The sequence below is a fragment of the Acipenser ruthenus genome, chromosome 17 (genome assembly GCF_902713425.1).
Source record: "Acipenser ruthenus chromosome 17, fAciRut3.2 maternal haplotype, whole genome shotgun sequence".
NCBI lineage: Eukaryota > Metazoa > Chordata > Actinopteri > Acipenseriformes > Acipenseridae > Acipenser > Acipenser ruthenus.
Genome location: NC_081205.1, coordinates 27989517 through 28012597, shown reverse-complemented (window position 1 = coordinate 28012597; position 23081 = coordinate 27989517). Strand labels below are relative to the sequence as shown.

Here is a 23081-nt window from a genome sequence, read left to right as displayed (position 1 = left end):
TTACTCAGAAGAAAGTCACAGAAGTCCGGTATTTTTTTTTTCTGGTAATAAAATACCCAACTGCCTTCATTATATCAAACATTTAGTCAGAACATCTCTGTGAACACCTCCAAGTCATACATTGTATTTTGGTTAAAAAAAAAAGTGGAGTGGGCCTATGAGTATAATGAGTGTTTGTAGTTATAAATATCTATATAAATTATAAATATCTAATATAAATTGCGGAGGGGGCTATGGCAAAAAGGGGGGCTTTGACCTGAACTTACTGAGCAATACAAAATGTTTTCTTTACGAGCATATGATAATAACAATTTACATTCTAAAACATATCGCTTTTCTTTCATGTTTTGAGGCCTTTTGACCAAGGGGAGGAAGGAACAGGTGAGCTCAACAGTTCTAGAAAGATTACACTTATCAGGCTGGTTTGAAACTGGCTGCTACTTTTTTTCATAGTCATTGATAGATTCAGAGGCTGATCTATCTGAACCTGCTTTACATTCTATAGCACGGAACCAAATCATCCTCCGTGATGGAACTTTTTAAAACCACTTCCCTTTTACTTGCAGCCGTGCAGCAGACCACAAACTCTGAAACTACTCTCTTGGAGGTCTGCCTGTGTTGTATTCATCTGTTTGAAGTTTTTTTGTAATTGGGTTGGGGGAGGATATTACACCTTTTTAGAAATAGTAAGAAGTAAGCGGGCTTCAACATACTGCAAATTCGGAACTGAAGTCAGTTTTAAATTCACCCTTGTCCACATCATGGAAGAATTGAGCAGCTCCTGAAATGTCCACTTGTTCCCCAAACCTGCCTTGTTCCTAAAATAAAATCAAAATATTAAATCAATTAAACAAAATATTACTTTTTCAAAAATATTTATAAGACATTAACAAAGAGGTTTGTATTATTACTGTAGGTTTTATTTCAGTACTATTACATATATCTTAAGATTGGATGTTTTAAGCTAAAGGAACACCCTTTTTGTACTGAAGGCCAAGTTTTACTTTGTTAGGGTGTAATCAATAACCTATAAATGAACATATAAAATTAGCTAGTGGGTATTAGTATTTCCAGATATTGTAAAGCAATAAAATAACAAGCAAGTCTAAAAGACTCTTATCAGTTTCTCTAAGTTACAACATTAAAAGAATAAAGGTCCGGGCAGGGGACCTTTATTCTTTGTTATATAAAACTACAGTGCAACTATTGTTGCACTGTAGTTTTATATATTTCTACCATAGACATTGACATCTCCTACAGGATAAGGCTAATTCAGTGGGAAGGTTATTGTTTAGCAAAACACACATGGGAGGGATGACTCACAAGCTAAACAAATGCTAGTTTCCACCACACATTTTCACAAACCGCCTTTACAGTCCTTTACAACTGCAGTCCTTTACAGAGCCCCTCACCTCCACTTTCACGTGGTGGTCTTTAGAACAGGACTCCTCTGTGTGAGACGGTTGTGTCCTGACAGGAGACAGGTCCCCCCTGGATATCAGCATGCACATGTAGGCATCGTGGGAAAAGACATCATGGCGGATAAACTCGCTGAACAGCAGCACCAGGTTCACAAACTCTATGTTCTCACTCGCACTGTGGGGGTCAGCTGGAAATGAATGGAGAGACACACAGTTACTGTCCACTTTAGAATGAATTTAAGTCAACTCAGTGAGTGACCAAAGTGGCTCATTAAATGAATGAATGGGTCCATTGATCGCTCAAACAACAAAAAAAAACTAAAAAACAAAACCATTCAGGACCACTCTAAAGCTCAGTACAAATCCTGACCGCAAGAAATCAATACCAGCAAAAGGCACGCTACTGCATGTTTAATGATACACAGTGCTAAGAGAGGGTTGCAAATACAAACCAGGTGTAAAACCATACTTGACTTTCTACTAGTTTTTGTTTTAAATTATATATTTTTAAAAGAATATAGCAAAATATAACCACTGTTAATCTTAAGAAACCTATTTAAATGAATGCTTACTTAATAAAGGTCCCTGCGTATCCAAAAACACAAGACAAACGTTCTGAAAAACAGGCACACTGGATCCAGCAAGAGAAGCTGAAGAAATCGATTCTTTCTCATCCAGGACTTCTGACTCTCCACACCTCTATTAAGGGAAGCAACATGCAACAGTAATCAGTGTACACATAGGCTTTCCTCCGACAAGAAAGGTTGGAAGGTGCCCTATTGCAAAGGTTATCACTATCTGATGTAAGTAGCTGGGTTTGTTTTTCATGAACCTCTAAAAAAATCTTAATCCTAATACCTTTAACAAAGATCAATGTTTTCTAGCATTTACCAGCTGTATTCAGTTCAAAGAGGCACACTTTGCAAGATAAAGCAAATAAACTGCTTTCTGACAAATACTCCCTTCATGCAATATAACAAGGTAGCAGTGTATTAGATATCAATGCAATACTAATTAGTAACACAAAAGACAGTTAACAGGTGCACAGGAGTCTTTGTACATAAACGCAGCAGCTAAAAGATTTCTAAAACGTTCCAGAGAGGCAGTGCAGGAAGTGCAGACCTCACCTCGGCCTCCATCTCTTCCTGTCTCTTTTCCAGCAGCTTGGCAACGGCCGCGGCTCTGTGTTTCCCGAAGCGCTTGCTGCTCACGACCCACTCGCACAGCAGCGTCACCACCGCCTCATCGTGCGGGGACACAGGCTGCTGCTGCTGCTGGGAACAGGTAGGCATTGTCAAGGAAACAAGCTGCCAGGAGGGCAGAGGACAACATATACTGTAACACCACAAACATTATTTACAACAGCTTCACACTATAAGGTTTTTTTGCGTTGTTGTTGCTTGCTGTTTACAAATGTCCATTTAAAAAAATGCAAACACACACTTCTTTACATACTACAGTTCGATTTGTGAACACACCATGTAAATACATACATTATTACAGAACACATTTCTCTTACTGAGCTAGCCCAAATGAGCTAGTCAAAAATGACAGATGTAGTTTGACCACCCGTATAAAAGGTTTGGCACAATCTAAGAACAAGCAATACCTTCTTCTTGTCACTGTCTGAGTGAAAAGGATTTTAAAAAAAGGTCACAGGACATTAACAGAAAATCTATGTGGGCACTGAGGAAATTCTCACCGTGTGGTTTCACTCAAATATACAAAGCAAACAGTTCACGAATACAATGACTCATAAGGATACTGTTGAAAAAATGTTTGAAAACTTTTCAGATGCAGACACTGAAAATCAAGAAGATCTATCTTCCACAAGAATAAAGTCAAAACTGCCAACATGCTATTATGAAGTAAAATGAATGTGAAGAGCATACTGTTCTGGGTCTCGGGAGAGCAGTAAACAATGTTCAAGAAAACACATTACAGTTGATGTGGCAAGAAGTCTGCCAGTAAAATATCACACTGTTTTAATATATGAATTGTTAGTTTCAAGTTTGTAACATTACAAACGTAATTCTGGAAAGCGTACTGCAATGTAAAATAACTTCTTTTTTATTTAAGGATGTAGAAGCACTAATAACATGATTCTCTTTTTTGGCTTTACCACAAGAAAGTCGCATCAATACAGTAGCTGCAGTATTGAAAGAGGTACAAGACATCACTTTCAGTTTTATCAGTGTTGCCTATCTCCGTGCCAAAAATTGCTTTGAAAAGAGGAGCAATAAACTGCAGAATCATATCATTAGACATTTAAATTAGCAAACACCAGAGGAAGCAGTGTAGTCATAGCACTAAATCTAAAGCATGAAATGACACAAGCCATTATAACTGGAGATCTGTGATTACAGTGCTCCCCCTTTATAAAGCTGTAGTCGGGAGCCATAGTTAAGAGACCGTGCAATTTGTGTTCCGCCTTATAACGAGACTACTCGTGTTAGTGTAATGGCATTATGGGGCAAATGGGAGCCATGACCGTACCGCCTTATCACCTGTTCTGCAGTATAAAGGACCATCTTATAAAGGGGGAACACTGTACCAAGATTATCACACAATGTAGCTCTCATACAGCCTGTCACGTGAGACACTTTTCACTGAAGCTCAGTGATAGCTCAGGGCCACTTTTCAGGAAACAGAGCTCATAATTCCAACATGGACCTACAAGTTAACGGCCATTTAAATTGTAAGTTCCTTCTATTATAGTCACAACAAAATTATGATAGTAAAATAAACATGGCAGCCAAAGTTTCACCCAGTAAAATATACCACAGTAAACCTGTAGTTGTTAATGTAAAACTACATTGTAAAAGCCTAGGTTACATATAATAGTGCTTTACTGGAATAGAACACCTTGAAATATTCTCATAGTCCTTGCACAAACACTTGCACATATAATAATCATATTAAATGTTATCTATCTATCTATCTATCTACAGACGTGCTCAAATTTGTTGGTACCCTTACAGCTCATTGAAATAATGCTTCATTCCTCCTGAAAAGTGATGAAATTAAAAGCTATTTTATCATGTATACTTGCATGCCTTTGGTATGTCATAGAATAAAGCAAAGAAGCTGTGAAAAGAGATTAATTATTGCTTTTTCTACAAAGATATTCTAAAATGGCCTGGACACATTTGTTGGTACCCCTTAGAAAAGATAATAAATAATTGGATTATAGTGATATTTCAAACTAATTAGTTTCTTTAATTAGTATCACACATGTCTCCAATCTTGTAATCAGTCATTCAGCCTATTTAAATGGAGAAAAGTAGTCACTGTGCTGTTTGGTATCATTGTGTGCACCACACTGAACATGGACCAGAGAAAGCAAAGGAGAGAGTTGTCTGAGGAGATCAGAAAGAAAATAATAGACAAGCATGGTAAAGGTAAAGGCTACAAGACCATCTCCAAGCAGCTGGATGTTCCTGTGACAACAGTTGCAAATATTATTAAGAAGTTTAAGGTCCATGGAACCGTAGCCAACCTCCCTGGGCGCGGCCGCAAGAGGAAAATCGACCCCAGATTGAACAGAAGGATAGTGCGAATGGTAGAAAAAGAACCAAGGATAACTGCCAAAGAGATACAAGCTGAACTCCAAGGTGAAGGTACGTCAGTTTCTGATCGCACCATCCGTCGCTTTTTGAGCGAAAGTGGGCTCCATGGAAGAAGACCCAGGAGGACTCCACTTTTGACAGAAAAACATAAAAAAGCCAGACTGGAATTTGCTAAAATGCATATTGACAAGCCACAATCCTTCTGGGAGAATGTCCTTTGGACAGATGAGTCAAAACTGGAGCTTTTTGGCAAGTCACATCAGCTCTATGTTCACAGACGAAAAAATGAAGCTTTCAAAGAAAAGAACACCATACCCACAGTGAAACATGGAGGAGGCTTGGTTATGTTTTGGGGCTGCTTTGCTGCGCCTGGCACAGGGTGCCTTGAATCTGTGCACGGCACAATGAAATCTCAAGACTATCAAGGCATTCTGGAGCGAAACGTACTGCCCAGTGTCAGAAAGCTCTGTCTCAGTCGCAGGTCATGGGTCCTCCAACAGGATAATGACCCAAAACACACAGCTAAAAGCACCCAAGAATAGATAAGAACAAAACATTCGACTATTCTGAAGTGGCCTTCTATGAGTCCTGATCTGAATCCTATCGAACATCTATGGAAAGAGCTGAAACTTGCAGTCTGGAGAAGGCACCCATCAAACCTGAGACAGCTGGAGCAGTTTGCTCAGGAAGAGTGGGCCAGAATACCTGTTAACAGGTGCAGAAGTCTCATTGAGAGCTACAGAAAACGTTTGATTGCAGTGATTGTCTCTAAAGGTTGTGCAACAAAATATTAGGTTAGCGGTCCCATCATTTTTGTCCATGCCATTTTCATTTGTTTTCTTATTTACAATATTATGTTGAATAAAAAATCAAAAGCAAAGTCTAATTTCTATTAAATATGGAATAAACAATGGTGGATGCCAATTACTTTTGTCAGTTTCAAGTTATTTCAGAGAAAATTGTGCATTCTTCGTTTTTTGTGGAGGGGTACCAACAAATTTGAGCACGTCTGTATATATAAATAGTCTTACACAGATCAAACATTGAGTCTCTGCATTGATCTTGAGTCTTAGAACATAACCCCTTGAGTAAAACAGGCCCCATAATGAGAGGCTTTTTCTGTAAACACAACCAAAACAGAGTTTTATCTTTTTTTGTGGTCTAAAAATAACATGCCACTATTTAAATAGAGGCCCCTTGGGTCCTAAGCAAATGTCAGAGGAAATAATCAACATATTGAATCAAGTATGTAGCACAGAGGGAGAGATCTGCAGAAGTTATTTTAAAGCAATGTGCAAGTACAGTAAACACTTGGTTTACATTCAAAGTAACTCAGATAAACACTGTGTGGCACAACATCTGCACAACTCCCTCTGACTTACAGCGAGGAAAGGTAAAGGAAGGAGGCAAAGTGCTTCTTCTTACCACTGTTAAAGTTGAAATGCATTTAGGTAAAACATTCAAATAAAAATGTTTGTTTTGCTTTTAATGTGGTTTCTAGTCAAACGGGAAATGTGGGAAGAACAGAGAACAAACACCAATTCTAGAGAACTGCAGTATAAAGAGCATTATGGTCTGAAAAAACATACATCATGCAGGTTTAGGTTCATACAACATATTGTGAGGGGTATTGAGTCCCATATATGGGCCATACTTCACTATAGGTGGGTTTACCATATGACTCCTGGACAGTTTGGGACAGTTCAGGCTTTTCAACTCACACCCCAATGCATTCTGGTAAGTGTAGTCCTGTAGTGAAAGGTACCCGAGACAGGTAAAACAAATACCAGAATGCAATGGGGTGAGAGCTGAAGCATACAGTCATATGGTAACCCTAACCATAGGGGTCCAAAAAGCATGTCATAGACATTTCTAGATTTAAAAAGTCTTTACATCAAGTTAAAAGAGTTAAGATACAAACAGACAAGGATTGAATGTACTATTCTGTAGTATTATTGGAATAAGGATGAAAATGGGAACTTCAACAAACAATGGACTTGGAGTGGTTTGGATGTATGTCCATACCTCCTGGCTATCTTTGTTTTTGTTTGTCCAAAAGATCTTGTGGTACAAGGTGTCCAGGGAATTGCTGGAGTCAGACCTGTCAAAGCAGTGGCGATCTAGCACTTCCAGCGTGTGCAAAACCTTAGCAATGGTAAACCCTGCAGCAAGAGAAAAGGCATTGTCTGAAAGGTTAAAAAATAAATAATTAAAATCAGTGCTTAATACTGCAGATTCTAGCTCATTGTGTTATTTCTGTACTGTTCTTTGTAACACTCTACAAACAACCTTTAAACAACGAAAGTAGAACAAAAAGGGCTTCATTCAGGACCAAGTGGATCTGTTAACATAACATCTGCAGACTGACACTAGAGGGCAGCATAACCACTCAAAAAACTCATCTGAAACATTTTTATCACCTTAGGACTGAGAGACATGGAAATTAACTGAAAAAACATCCTAGTCATGCAAAAGTGTATATTACAGTATTGCAATGAGTATGTTAAACACATACTGCTACACAAAACATGCCTTTACCTTCAAAATCCACTGCTTCAAATTCCTTTACATAAATTATATTTTACACAGAAATGTACTGTAGGTAAGTAAATTCGATTATTATATTTTATTGGTAAATGGACATGTCCCTTTTAACCTAAAAAAAAAAAAGGCAGAATAACTTTGTTGGTTTCTTTCTGCCTGTTTCAAAATAATATTGCAAGACAGGACACAACGGCCTGCAGATATCAACCCAGCTAAATGAGTAAAGTGTAAGATGTTTTCTTTACATGCATTTCCTTCAATAGATTTTAACTGGATTTAGCAGACTGCTGCCTCCTAGAAGTGGTTTGTGAAACTGCACCCAAACAAACTGAAATCAGCTCAAGACCCACTGAATCCTACTGGATTGCTTCAGTCAAAGAACAGACCTGAGCTCAATGTGGAAATAATCTTCCTCACTACCTACCTGCAGCAGACTCGTGGCATTTGTCAAAAGACCATCGGACCTCCACAGCCCTCCCTCGCTGCTTGATTTGCTGCTCCACCTCGTATATACTTGCTCTCACCTAAGAGGAAAATGAAAGACTGTCATATTCTCCAACCTGCTGTGAATCAGTTATGGGTCACACAGGACAAAGACAGCGGGTCCAGAAGTCTTTAGGAACGATTCTGAGACATTCTAGAGAACAGGCTTGGCTACAGATTCCTACCCACAATGTCACAGCAGTCATTGATAAATGTTGACAGGCACTGGACAGGTTCCTCACATGCTCACCTGCTGGTTAAAGATAGATTTCTCTCCTGGCATGGGCAAAGCAGACGGGGCCACCTGGAGCAGGTCCAGGGGAGAGCCAGGGGTGGGACTCCTGCTCTCGTTAGTGCAGTAATTCCACACCAAGGCACTGGGACAGCAAAGAGTTACTGTCTGCAAGAGAAAACTTCACTTGAGAAAAAATATAACACATGAAAACTATCTGGTGTTGCTGTATTTCATTAAATGCCATTAATACAGTTTAAAGTATTGCTGTATTTCACTTTTATTACAGTGTTTTTTTTATTACTGGGTAACGCACACGTGGTTAATAAAAATGTGACCAAAAGCATGAAACTCTTTTGCAATGATATTATCAGTATAGGACAGTAGAGTACTTGAAATAAAATACTGGTAGTGTAAAAAAAAGCCAGCTCAATAAGAAACAATATATTAATTATTAATTATTATTATTTTTTTTTTTTTACTAAGCTAAAGATTATAAATCTTGCTTTTAGTTTACATTCATACAAGCTATATTAACTAACTAAAAAATATCCTTTTTTAGGTCGCTCTCAAAGCTAAAGATTATGAATCTTGCTTTAAGTTTACATTCGTACAAGATATATTAACTAACTAAAAACTATCCTTTTTCGTAGCTCTCGATGGGAGACAGTATGAAGCCATACCTGCATGATACAGCTTAGGCCGTAGATGAGTGGCCGGTGCTGGGGGCAGGAATGCCAGTCTGCCAGGCCTGACTGTGTGGAGCTCACCCCAGCGTTGGGGGCCCCGCGTGAGGAGGGGGTTGGTCCTGTTATCACGTGTGGGGAGTGGGCTGAGACCAGGCCATGGTTCTCACTCAGCAACAGAGACAGTCGTCCGGCACAGAAATAAGCAAGGCGACGGGACAGGTAGGCTGATTGAACAAATTCTTCGGAGTACTGGAACAGAATAAAAGGATTAAAGCATTCTGCTGCTTAACCCGTTCATGCATGAAATATTGAAAATAGTTGAAAATAAAACCATTTGAAATAGTTTTGGACACATATATCTCCCAGCCTCATGTGAGGCTATCATGCATTTGCGTCTTCCAGATGTCCCCATATAAAGACTAGAGAGTTTTTTGTACCTGTCCCCATACGAGGCCTCCATGCGTGAAAGGGTAAACAGTACTGTACAGTAATGGAACTGCAGCAGGGCCAGGCGTTACTCCAATTAGGACAAAATACTGACCGGTAGCAACCTTCATTATTTCATTCTTTCGATTGTTTGCTTTCTTTCGTACAGTACATTCCCATCTCAGTTATAATTACTGACATGTGGCTGGCTGGAATTCATGTGCTAGGCAGGTCACCTTTAACATTTCACAACCCACCCCTCCCACCCCCCTTACCTGCAGCATCAGTGGCAGCAACAGTTTAAGGACTTCATCATCACCTGGTCTGACTTTCTCCAAAACATCCAGGATCCACGCCAGGAATTCCTGTTTCTCAAACATCCCCTCCTAAGACAAAGTGTCAAGCAATTCAATGAAAAGGCATGCTGACCCACTGCTGCAATCACTTTTAAAAAGTGTAGAAGGAATGCAATTTAGCTGTTCCAATGAACCCAGGCGCTGCCGAAAGGTTGACAGGATTAGAAACAAGCTGAGCTCAAATTAGCATGGGTTTAAATAGCCGAATACTAGAAGAAGTGGTAACTTGGCTGTTCTTACCTGAAACATATAGAACGCCAGCTTCTCATTGTAACCCCACTGCTTCACGGCTTGCTCCACCTCTTCAGGTAGGGGAGCGGAGCTATTCCCTTGGTTTGGTGTCCCATGGTAAAACTCAGCCATTTTTGCCAGCTGTTCTCTGAGGTACCTGGTGAGTATCTGAGTCCATTCTGTAAACATTTTTTTTTATAAAATAATAGAAAGGTAATAATATACATCCTGATCCCACAAGCAAAACATGAATCCCTGTTTTATTTTTATTAGCTTATCAATAGATTACTGCATGCTAACCACCAACAGCAAAGTTTGTTGTTGTGATTTTAAGATTATCAAAATATACAAAACAATGTTACATGCCAAGGTTCTGGAGGGCGCACACCTTTAAGAATTATATGTCGTCCCCTACCATGCATAGCCTATTTTTTCAAATCTATATGAAGCCTCTAGCTCACCTACAGTAAGTATACTATTATCAATTGATGATTAGCTTGGCAAAGCAATTCAAGTGAACACAGTGTGGTAACCTCCTGAAACCATTACCTATAGTTGGGTCTGTTGCTTGTCGTTTCTTAATTTTAGCCTCAGATATTGCAGTGTAATAGGCACAGGTCATCTTGATCAGCCATACTGCCCTTAATAATGGCACAGAATACTTTGCTAAATAGGCAAATACCTCCTCCTTCTTGCTAAGGATGGGTACCTGCAAGAAAAGAAGCAGCTGTGACTGTTTAAAAAAAAAAAAAAAAGTTTGTCAAAATGCTCCTGCAAAAAAAAAAAAAAAAATTAGTAAAAATGAAGCATTCTTTATAAAACCAGTAGATCCGTTCATACCTTGAGTTCTCAATAATTGCAATCAACAACCCCCCTCATAAGTGGGTTTAATTAACTCTACACGGACAGTCCAATCCACTTACAAGCAATGACCTTCAAAACAAATAAGGGCTGCCGAGCGCTTGGCTGGGTCAGCTTTGCAAATGTGTACCAATTTGAAGAACCTCTTTATACATGATGAAAGGGGCTTTGCAACACTGTACAGTTGATTAGACTTTTTAATGGACTTTAAATTTGGATGCCAAGTTTCCTTCTGTAAGTTCTAAGGCAGCATTGCACAGTAGTGGAATGAACTATCTTCGGGCTTTAATATAATTATTTATGTTCTTAAATAACAGCACTGGCAAGAGATCCTCCTTTGCACAAATTGCAGAGAATTATTAAGATGGTTGAATTGCTTTCTTTTAAATTGTAGGATAATATTTGATTTATTTTCATGCCGAATCTATTAACATCATTTTGTGTACACTGTTCCATGAAACTCCCCGTCATGCAATGTTCTGTACCGTTTCACTTTGATCCGAAAAGTACTTTTTTGTTTCTTTTAAAGACCAGCACTTATGAAAGATCTACAGACCCTGTGCAACAGTAAAATATTGTTCATTTTGTTAGACATGAGAATCATGTATCTTATTGACTCTACAGAAGAGTAGCACTGGAGACACTTTAGACTACTGGGGAACATGTCCTCAATCCAGTTTCTTTCCTGGGGTTTAAGTGGGATAGATCACACAATGAGCAATCTGCATTCCTCCCTCATTGCATTGCTTTAAATGGAAATGACTGTCAAGTTTTAAACATGTGTTGATCTCCTGTGTAAATATGGTATTAGTCAACCCAGTTTTTGATGCATTAAAGTAATCACCTCATGTGTCAAAGATGTCAAATCTATCCAGCTATTGCCCTGGGCTGCACGTCTACTTACTGTAAAACTCAATGATATTAATGCTAGAAAACCTTCATGACTGTCATGGCAGGCTGAGCTTTTTCAGGATTCCAATCTTTTTGTGAAATGGGTTACAGGTCCCCAGGGAAGTGAATCATGATACCGGAGTTTCACTGAAGTGAAACTAACAACGAGAGAGTGGGGGGGGGGGGGGCTGGAACGACACACACACGACAATTTAAAAGAATACTGTATACCCTCTGAAGCTGAACAATATCTATTTGTTTGAGATTTTCCATCAGAAATCTTCAACAAAATCACATGCCTACTGCTCCCCTTAGAGGTCAAATTTATACTGTCTTCATTACAGAAATTCCACCTTGCTCAGCCATGTTGATATGCCAGGGACTCTGTTAAACATGCCAAATATCTATCAGTGCAGAAACAGTAATGAATTACAATTAAGAACACATATTATGGGACAAAAATATGCAGCTTGATAAGCCTTCAGTTTTTTTACTGCACTTATAAGCTCACTAGGTGATTAGGCTACTGGCCTTATTTTACTACTGCCCTGAACAACCGATTTCATATATCGTAACTCTAAAGGCACCTCTTATTTTTTCTTAATGTCTAATTCTGAAACTCTCAGACACTATAGCACTGAAGTATTAAAATCAGAATATCCTCGATTTGTGTGATACTGTACTGGAAATGCAGACACAGAGCAAGCCTGTTGGTAAAAGCTAGTGACAGGCCTACCTTTTTCGCTAAAACAGTGAGAGGTTTGCTTCCAGCCAGCTCAGTAAACCAGCTGTGTATCGCACTGTGTGAGCGTGCAGTGACCAACCAATAGTTATCTTTGGCATTAATCTGTGGTTTCTTCCTTCCAGTGTCCTGGAAGGTGTTCAGCTTCAGCTTTTCTGCTAATATACTGCTGAAATAAGCCCCGATCTATAAAGAAAGACAGAAAGAAGACAATACTGGTACAACACAGACACAAATGCATAGATAATTGCGTATTAACTATTTTGATATAATAATAAATAAACACTAGGGGTGTGCTGTCACTTGTGCTTGGACTCAGAATTGCTTTTAAGAAGTATTTATGGGCATTGAATACCTGCCAATAAAGACTTAAAAGCAATTGGGAGTGTGAGTAGCAGTATCAGCCCTAATAAACACACGAATGAATTACTGTGTAAAACAGAAACACTGCACATTAAGCACATTCTTGCTGAGTGAAGACAAATAGGAATTTTATTCTTCAGTGTTATTTTTTGCATAGTTGGCTAAAATAGGGAACATATCAATTGAGACTGTGTCTTATCTAAAGAGCATAATAGAAATATTCAATCACTACAGCACAATCATCGGGAGATTATAAAATGACAATTTAAGTAGCTGAACATCCAGTTCTGTAATTGCCTGTGACCCCCCACACTGCCAGGTTATTTTAGCAGTCATTCTTCTGAAATGTGTCATATTTAAGCATAAGGGACTTGCATGTGTATTTCAGGAACTATGAAACACTGTATTTAAAGCACAACAGATCTGCAGGTGTTGAAACTGAGATGAAGAGAGATGGCAGTTATTTCTGACAGACACTAATTGCAGTAAGGTTAACTACTGTACTATATTAAAAGTGCTGCTTCAGTAAAGTAATTCTTCTTTAGAAAAACTAATTAATTTATTTTCAGAAGCATAATTGCTAACTTTCAATACCTTGAGGACCACAATTCTTGTCTGCTGTTTGTTCCTACAATGCATTTCCAAAATAAATTATATTACAGTAAAACTATTATCCAAACTAACTAGGACCAGGGATGTTCGGAAAATCAAATTTTTCTGATAATCGAATTATGACAGTGATATCTTAACATGATAGACAATGCAGGAGCTTATTCTAACAACATGTTAACAACTTCTTAGATATGACTTTTAAACCCCAAGGCAAACTGCATCTTAAGGCAACCCAGACCTTAGATAAGACAGTGGAAACAATCACAGAAAAGTGTTCCGTCATTTATTGGTTTTGACAATAGCATATTTAAAATATGAGAGGTCTGTCTTGAGACTGGAGGATCGTAAGGTCAGTATAAAGCTGCAAATTAGCTGGCCGATGTTTGTACATTCAGAGAGATTGATATTCCCATAAAATGTTCAATGAATAAGTCTGAACCTGGAAACACTGACACACACTAACTCAGCCATTACAGCAATAAAGTGCTCTATTAAGTGGAAGCTATCTGGATGCTGTCTCTGTCATAAAATAAATTGACAAAGAAAATAATTCTGTCCATTTTATTACTTTCCAATACTAACAGGTGGTGCAATAGCTAGCAAGTCAAGCTCCATAAAGTAGACAGCAGGTGTTCTGTGACTCAATGAAATGCTGCATTCTTTCATTTGAAATGTTAACTCAACAACAGAACAGAAACCTTGGTGGTGGTGGAGTGTTTATAAGCACCCAATCCATTAGTGTCAACCCACGGAAGTCTATTAATTTCTCAAAATGAAACTATGAGTGTTAATCTGTACGTTCTTTGAATAGCTTGATGACTATACCGAGGGTTTTCAAAAAAATAAAAACATACTTAGAAACCATGTTTGTAACCCAGAGTGCAGTTTTAACATATCTGACATACTGTACTTCACTTGCAATAGTTTTACATTTCAATGCCAGTAGCCCTGGGTGTATTGCTTTTACTGGATTGATTGAGAAAAGCACTTTGTGCAGAGAAAGTATTGTTGACTCTGTAAGGCCCAGCCCTTTCTGTTGAAGACAGGCTGCTGGTTTTCAAGTGATAGAAATCAAGGTCTCCACTCTTCCATTAGTGATTAGCCTAAGTGTTGCTTTGTTCCTTTTGTTCACAATGATTCCTCTCATGCAGTACAGTTATCACTGATCCCCTTAATCAAGGATAATTGTAACAAAGAGTAAATATACAGTATATATAGTTTTTTTTTCCCCCAAAACAGGTGCTGACCATAAGGCACTTTATATATTAATGTCTCTACAGAGTTAAAATTAGTTAACATGCACGCCCTGCTCAATAACTCTCGGAGAGACCAGGTTGGCCGCACACTCAAAAAAACTCTTCTTTAAGACTTGACCGATTCCTCTTAGATTTTGTTTAAAAAAAAAAAAGTTTTATTATTATTGAAACAAAACAAAAAACAAACACAACACGCTTCGACACACAGTGTGTCTTCGTTGTAGTGATTGTCAATTAACAAAAACAGCTTAATCACATATCATAGAAATCAATAAATCCAATAATTAAACCATTAATTGAATAATAGCCATTGACATTATTTAAAGTTGCAAGTGACAATTTCCACCTATTATAGCATTCATTCATTGAAAATGGTTTTAGAATCAATTGTTAAGCCCTATATAGTGTAATTATACAACAATTAAACTCAAAATATATTAAAATATTAAAACACTTTAGAATACAGCCATATATTCTGCTATACATTACAGCTCAAATTACATAGTTAACTAAACAAATTACATAATTCATTACTAAAGATTGAAAGACATTGGATTGTGATTCTCAAACCCGGCCACCTGAAGATTCAAGTTGGCATACAAAGATTAACTAGAGTTGCTAGCAACTATAAAGGCTTCCAAGCACTTATCGTGCTATCAAAATTTAAGTGCATTGGTTATTCAAGATGAAACGTTATCATCACAACTGTGCTAACTGTGTCCTCTACATCCTTGTCAAATTTTGTGCGTTTTGGTGCAGCCGATAAAAAGTTATAGGCAGTTTTATAGCCAGTTGCGTATGTTTGACCTTTAGGAGAGGTAAGAGGTCACGGGCGATGATATTTTTCATAGAGCACATATGACTTCCTATACGTGTTCCATTATAACTATGACCCTATCGGCATTCTGTAAGGAGTTAAAATTTCAACGTAAATTCCAATATGGCCGCCGCGCCGTGTGAGCAATCTGTTTCGATCTTCAGCAGTTATTACTTTCCAATGGTCTGTGCAATTGTGTTGACATTGAAGAGCATAAGTGCAATGGTGTTCTTGTTATGATTTGCAAAAGTTTTTTTACAATTATCAATATGGCCGCCAAACCATGTGACCAAAATGTATCATTTTCATATCACCAATACTTCACGTGACTCTCTATGATGATATAAACCTTTAGGAGAGGTCAGAGGTCACGGGCTATAACATTTTTCATAGAGCATATATGACTTCCCATGTGTGTTCCATTATAACTATGACCCTGTCGGCACGCCCTAGAAGTTAAAATTTCAACGTAAATTCCAATATGGCCGCAGCGCCGTGTGAGCAATCGGTTTCACTCTTCAGCAGTTATTACTTTCCAATGGTCTGTACAATTGTGTTGACATTGAAGAGCATAAGTGCAATGGTGTTCTTGTTATGGGTTGTAAATTTTTTTTACAATTATCAATATGGCCGCCAAACCATGTGACCAAAATGTGTCATTTTCATATCACCAGTACTTCACGTGAGTCTCTATGGCCATATAAAGTTTCATGACTGTAGTGTATTGCACCTTGGATTTATGCATGAATGTATGAAAATAGAGCCGTCGTGAAACGGTTGTTTGCGCGCCACGGGCATGTTTTGTAACGAAAAAGCGTGGATTTTACAAACGGTAGAAAGGACCTGGTCATGAACATGCGTGCCAACTTAGGTGTCGATTGACGTTGCAGTTTAAGACAAGAAGATTGTTGAATATTTGGCGCCAATCCAGCGTAGAGGGCAAAGTAATTGTTCAATCGACCTCGATTGAACACATGTTTTTTATAGGCCATTGCTGCACTATCTGCTGCCATTGTCATAGTTCCACCTTAAGTTGTTTTTAACGGCAAGAGTTTTGAAAAATTCCAAAAATTTCCACGAGATCCAATATGGCGGTCGAACCATGTGACTTTTTCATTGAAAGCCTAATTAACATTTTTAGAGTCCATGTGGTTCCAAAGATTTTAAAGTATAAATCCAAAATGACTCTCTCCTCATTACCAGATTAACTGTATTACCACCACTCTCAGAAACTGACTTTGTCATTTAAGACTTGAGGCAGAACCATGGTTCATGGCTTTACAGTCTCGCTATGGTTTAATATGTAGTATTTTGTACTTAATCATATCCTGATGTAACTATCACTATTTAATCTAATCATATCCTGATGTAACTTTCACTATTATCTGCTGTATTATTGAATTGTGGTTTGTCACACTTGAGAATTAGTGTATTTCTTGTTCTTATTGTATGACTTATATTGTAACACTTGAATGTATTTGTATTTGCTTGCGATTGTAAGTCGCCCTGGATAAGGGCGTCTGCTAAGAAATAAATAATAATAATAATAATAATAATAATGGCATAATCCATATTGTTATTGCAGATTGCAACCTTATGTTCTGCTATACGTATTTTTGTTTGTCCTACATAAACTAAGCCACAAGGGCATTTAAAGCCTTTAATCATTTTTTATAATTTTTTTATAGGACTACACAAATAATAGGATACTAAACAGAAAAAATGATTATGATGAAAATGTAGATGATATCAATGAAGTTACACTTTAATTTGTAGCACCTACAGTATTTTCAGACAACGTTTTCATCCAATCATACACCCTTTTAAAAAGATTTTGAAAGAAATTGAAAATATATCAGTGATAACTTCCTGTATCATAATGCAAAATCCTCAATAAATTGTGCGGAGCAATGTCTGTGAAGTGTGAACCTGCATAAGCCAGCACCTCTTCGGTGGCTATAGTTGCTGTTTGCTTAGAGAGGCATAACAGAATACTTTCTTTACATAATGGTTTGTTAAAATCAGACATGCAAGATAAAACTGTATTTACATTTATTAATTTACACATATAGGTAACATATACCTGTACTGCAGTGTGCAAACAAGTGTATATAAATGGCTGTTAGGTAACAGCAGCAGCTTGCTTGCATTTCGGTTGTTTTTTGTTTGTTTTTTTATGTGCGATCTTCAGGATCATGCATAGCAATATGAAAAACGCCAGCAGCTCTAGGCTGCTGTTATTAGTTAATCTCCATGCAAATTGAAAGACTAGGGCATTGCAATGGATGTACGTTGTTGTTTTCATATTAAAACTGGGTTACTTAATAATTCATTCAAACAGAGGCAGGAGAAAGGAATAAGATCTTGGTCTCATCCCCTCTGAGTAAACAGAACGTTTTTGACTAATCTCGTCTAACCATCTCCAGAGGGTAGAGCCCAGAAAAGAGCTGAAAGGGGACAGAGAGGGAAAGGAGGAAGGACGTGAACAAACTAGGTGAGCGTCAATACAGGTCAAAAACAGGTGACATGTACTGTACTGTACCATTAGCACCAAGACTGGGGTCATTTGTATCTGTCCTGCCTGTCTGAACTTCAGAAATCTTCCAACAAATATAATATTATATACAAAAAAAACAAGTCGATGTTTCAATGTGTATTTGCTAATGGAATGTTAAATTGGCCTGCCATAGACTACTACAGACTAGAGTCAAGTTCAGCTCCAGTCACTTCTTCAAGCAGAATATTTCACTCAAAGAGAACACAGTTACTGTATTGCCAAAAGGATAAAGCATACAGTAACTTTATAAAAGTATATAAATAGCTGGGATGTAAAGCACACACCGCACTCGTTACTGGCTCACCTTAGCCGGATTGATGACGATGTTTCTCGCTGTGCCATGCTCGTCTCCGGAGAATGCTGGCTGATTGCTAAATCCCTGTTTTACATTCACTGCTGTCAACTCATCCTAAGCACAGACAAAAACAAAGTGAATTACTTTGAAATATCACCATTTACATTGTAATACATATGCATGGAAGGGCATTAAGCAGTAAGAATTACTAACAGCAGCTGAATAGTATACCCTGCAAATTCATTTATTTTTTGTCTAATGTCAGCTGACTTACAAAATGTTTAGACGTAACAGCATGTGTGTGTATTTGTGTTTCTTTAACACCTGAAACATGGGACATAATTAAAGTAATCTGTGAACTCCAAAATAGTTATTTGCAAACATTTCTGTTTCAAAAATCATGACAAAGCTAAATAAAGCTTTGCTGTCATTATTCAGAAAGTTTTTTTTGTTATTCATACAAATATCCCTGGATGCTCAAGAAGACAGGAAGCACTTTCCACTGCACCCTCCCTGGGCAATGATATGGAAGGATAGAGGAACTATTAAACAGGGATAGAAATAAGACTCCTATTGCTCAGCCGTTTCACCCATTCCAGGTTTTATTATGAGCTTGATTAGCCTGTGTATATGAAAAAAGATTAGGTGTGGTTTATTAAACTCATAGTAAAACCATGAATGGATCAAACTGCTACGCAATGGGAGATTTATTTCCATCCCTGATTAAAGTATATAGGTAACATGTATGCATTAACAGCTGCCTTTTTCCTGGAGCTTAAAGATTTTTGGAGATAAACTATTACCTCATCATTCCCTTATCAAATCCATCTAAATGCCAAGCTTTAGTAGAAAAAGGTCTGTTAATCTGTGGAAAGTAAAGGACACACATGAATCCTAATACACAGGCATGTCCTCAGGGACTGCTGCCCCTGGTTGTATGTCAGTACTATTATACAACCTGTCAGCCTGGCTCTATTCAAAGTAGATCACAAAGTGATTGCCCGTCTCTTTTATTTGCCCTCAATAGTTTAAGGTTAAAGGGCATATTCTCAGAGGTCGACATGCTCAATTTTTCCCTTCTAAATGTTACAGCTAAGCAAGCCTCCCAATAGAAAAACTGTTCAATAAAGTCACAAGGGGCTGCATTTAGAAATGAATGTGTTTCTGATGTGTTACTTTGACCTCCATTGTTGGTTTATTTTGAAGGTGTTTAACATGGAGGTGTGTAACAGCGGTTCTCAAACTGGGGGTATGAAAGGACCACATCACAAGCAGACCTACTATACTTAATGGCTACAAAGCATTGCAACATTTCTTATTCTCTATTATTCGTATAATTCCTGTTCAGTAAAAATCTAGAATACGATCATTATTAGAAAAAACATTTCAGCTGAGAGGTTATTTCAAAGCTTGAGAACGACTTATAGAAGGTAACAACCATCCTGGCTGTGGTTTGCCTCACATAATCCCCTCAAGGGATTTTTTTTTTTTTTTTTTAATATGAAAACAGATTACAGATTTCAACCTTCAAGGAAGGTGCCAGAGTGTGGTTTAAGGAAAACCTTTTTTTTTTTTTTTTAACCACTCGCTCCATATACATGATCAGATTCTCTGGCCTTGATAAAAAAAAATATTGCTAGATTTTTCCAAAATCCTTCCACCAACTGACTATCTAAAAAATTAAAAGGGGAGAGCTCAGAGAAAAACGTTTGAGAAGCACTGGACTAAGGTAACAGGTTTGTTTCAGGATTCAGCCACTCTGTCCACAGGGCACAGTCAATATTGTCCACAAAACCACTATGAAGAGGACAGTTACTCATATGCCCATGATGCTGAATTTATACAACTGTATTGTTCCTAATACAGGCCTTAATTACATAATCACACATTCAAAAGCACTGTAATTGCAACAGGTTTTTTAGTATAGAAATAAATAATAATAATAATAATAATAATAATAATAATAATAATAATAATAATAATAATAAATACATGCATACTAAAATACTGTACTTGCACATACAGTATACTAATAGTATAAAGATATCGTAAGATAGTATCTAATGCAAGAATCATATGCATTTTCAATTACAAAACAGTACTGCAAGTCTTGGCTGACGATTACAGAAAAAGTTTGCAATACTGTTTCTGAGCATGAACAGTTAGTTACAGGAGAACCCTGCTGCCAAACTTCACACAACACTGATATTTCTTAACGCCATCTTCGCCAGCTGGCAAAAGTCTCAGTTCCAACTGGGCATGCAAACGCAGCGGTTATACTGGAATAACAAGTTACCAGAATGTTATAACAGAGGCCGCAGCGTGCAAGGCCCAGAGACCTGAAACCCATTTTAAGGGAGCTTTGACAGTTACTGTATTCCACCACAACTAGTGGCACAATAGTTACAGTAGCCTGGCATAGCTCTTGGGGCTGTACATGGCAGGCACCGTACATTCACTTAAGAAGCTTACAATCCCGATGTCGGTATTGCCTCGTATGACGCTGCTTGAAAATAGAGGGTTGTCAGATTACCTCTTTCTGTTTATGGTCCTGTGGGTAGACGTCGGGCGGTCCCAGCCGCGGTCGTTTCAGCGGCCTCTGTTCGTAGCTAAGGAGCCCGAAGGCGGCCATGATCTCTCATGTTAGCCGGTAGAGTGAATGAGTGAGAGAGATGTAACAGTCTATAGACAGTACTAGTCTGAGCAGCAGGGAGCAGCACTCTGCATAGCACGTACACTCTACTGTTTATTAATTAAATAAACAAATCAGAGATCCGGATTATGTGTGTACATATAAGCTATGTGCAATGGAAACTCAAAACAGTACTCGTTGTGTAGTTAATTCAATTGCTGTAATAAAGCAACACTATATCGATGTTTCAAATAGGACGACACACAGCAAAAAGAAAAATTAATAAGCCGATAATTAATTGTGTATTATATGAACCCTGTAGGTTATGTTTCTTTTTAGGAGTGATTTTCCGTCGTTATGAAAAAATAAATATACCGTAAAAAAATAGTTGCATGTTTTCAACTATGTGGACATGCACTCCGGAAGTTCCACCCAGAAAAATCCACAAATGTGTATAACACACTGCATAGTTTATCGGGCTTTTTTTTACACTGAATACGCTTCATTACACATTGTAAAATATCATATAATACAAACGGTAAATACACTTTCATATCAATCAATTAAGCTTATAAAAGTAGGCTTCATATGAGACACCCGTGATAAATAAGGGTCAAGCCATAAATGGCAACAATAGGGCCTAATATACGTGTACCCATATTTCGAATACACAACGTCAACACTTGGATGTTTCCATGATGTGGAAATAAAATATATTAAAAAAGATAATTATATGGTATTATAGGAATAGCAAAAACATGTGCATATTTTATTACTGGTTTCATTGCAAAATGTAAGGAAAAGAATACTGGTATGTACGTCAGAACCCCAAATCAAGAGGTCCTGGTTTGTAAATAATACACACGTTTTTTGTTTAATTAACCCCCTTCCTAATTTGTCCTTATATGCACTGCTAAACAACACACTTTTTCTTGAATTGTGTACTATTTTGTTCTTACTGTATTTTTTTCAAGTGAAGTAATATTTTAGAAGAAGCTGTTTATTACACCCAAAAAAAAACAAAAAAAAACACATGGTCTAAAAGTTAACTTATTCCATGTTATCATGCTTTTAGTTGCAGTGGACTTATGGCATGTGACGTACAGGCGGTTGCTTCATTCACTCTCAACACCCCTACCACGTGACGATAAACAGGGTATGGAGGGGGAGAACATCGAACGTCGTGATTACCCTGTGATAATTAATTGGTGATCAACGGCCAATACCCCACGAACCTTGGGTTTAGGGTTAGGTTATTGTTGTGTGTATTTAATGTTACGGCCAATAACCCACGAACCTTGGGTTTAGGGTTAGGTTATTGTTGTGTGTATTTAATGTTACGGCCAATAACCCACGGACCTTAGGTTTAGGGTTAGGTTATTGTTATGAAATAAACTTCGTTTTAGTACCTAAATTCATTACCCTTATCATGTGAGCGGGCTATAGCTAATAATGATGACATCTATTACGAGTTCGGCACGCAGCACTACCCTGTGTGAGCTACTCTGCGAGAGCTGTGCTATGGGAGACGTCGTTCTGCTGCAATACCCTTCTCGACTGAACAGCTGGGGAAATGTTAAAGGGAGGGAAGAAATAACATTTCAATCGATGTATTTTTCATGCTACATAGAGAGAGGCACCGTAAGCATCACCAAACTTAAATGGCATGAGGACATATTTAGAGCTTGGCCTATGTCAACATCTAAGTAGCAGTGTGTTGTGGGAATATACCATTAACGCTGGGGATCCAATGACATTGTGTGGCTATGAAAATGCCCTTGTTATATATCACACATGATACAATAGCCAACACATCCGTACATTATAGGGTCTATTCAATTGATCTAAACGCCGCCACAGTTTCAATATTAAAATAAGACCAAACCTGGAAATGTGCTTACTTTTAAAACTAAAGTGCACGTTATTAAATGCTGTATTGTCATATATTCCGAACTTCCCCTACAGAATCCCCATGAAAAGTTAGAACCCGTTTGTATTGCGTGTAACCCGTGGCTGGATTAGTATTGATCTAATGCAGCGGTAACTCCTAGAAAATTGTGTTAATCGGCGTCCTAGAACCCTTTAGTTCATTTGGGGTTTGTAA

At 37.9% G+C, this 23081-nt stretch overlaps 1 protein-coding gene across 7 annotated transcripts in view; it reads right to left on the bottom strand.

The window, feature by feature from the left end:
* The window catches only part of LOC117423540 (mediator of RNA polymerase II transcription subunit 12-like protein), a 104189-nt gene extending 83146 nt beyond the window's left edge, over nucleotides 1-21043 (bottom strand). For 5 of the 7 annotated variants that reach the window (XM_058990286.1, XM_058990290.1, XM_058990287.1 and 2 more), the window contains exons 1-14: nucleotides 20879-21039; nucleotides 18355-18459; nucleotides 12440-12631; nucleotides 10501-10660; nucleotides 9961-10130; nucleotides 9640-9750; nucleotides 8933-9187; nucleotides 8268-8417; nucleotides 7959-8058; nucleotides 7016-7152; nucleotides 2549-2695; nucleotides 1994-2120; nucleotides 1413-1609; nucleotides 714-818 (exon numbers count right to left, since the gene is read on the bottom strand). In XM_058990286.1, coding sequence (XP_058846269.1) covers nucleotides 714-818; nucleotides 1413-1609; nucleotides 1994-2120; nucleotides 2549-2695; nucleotides 7016-7152; nucleotides 7959-8058; nucleotides 8268-8417; nucleotides 8933-9187; nucleotides 9640-9750; nucleotides 9961-10130; nucleotides 10501-10660; nucleotides 12440-12631; nucleotides 18355-18459; nucleotides 20879-20977 — 2055 coding nt within the window. In that variant the 5' untranslated portion in view covers nucleotides 20978-21039. Of the gene's footprint in view, nucleotides 1-713; nucleotides 819-1412; nucleotides 1610-1993; nucleotides 2121-2548; nucleotides 2696-7015; nucleotides 7153-7958; nucleotides 8059-8267; nucleotides 8418-8932; nucleotides 9188-9639; nucleotides 9751-9960; nucleotides 10131-10500; nucleotides 10661-12439; nucleotides 12632-18354; nucleotides 18460-20878 lie in introns of all 7 variants that reach the window. The other 2 variants (XM_058990292.1, XM_058990289.1) reach the window with 2 other exon arrangements.
* Nucleotides 21044-23081: the final 2038 nt, after the last annotated feature.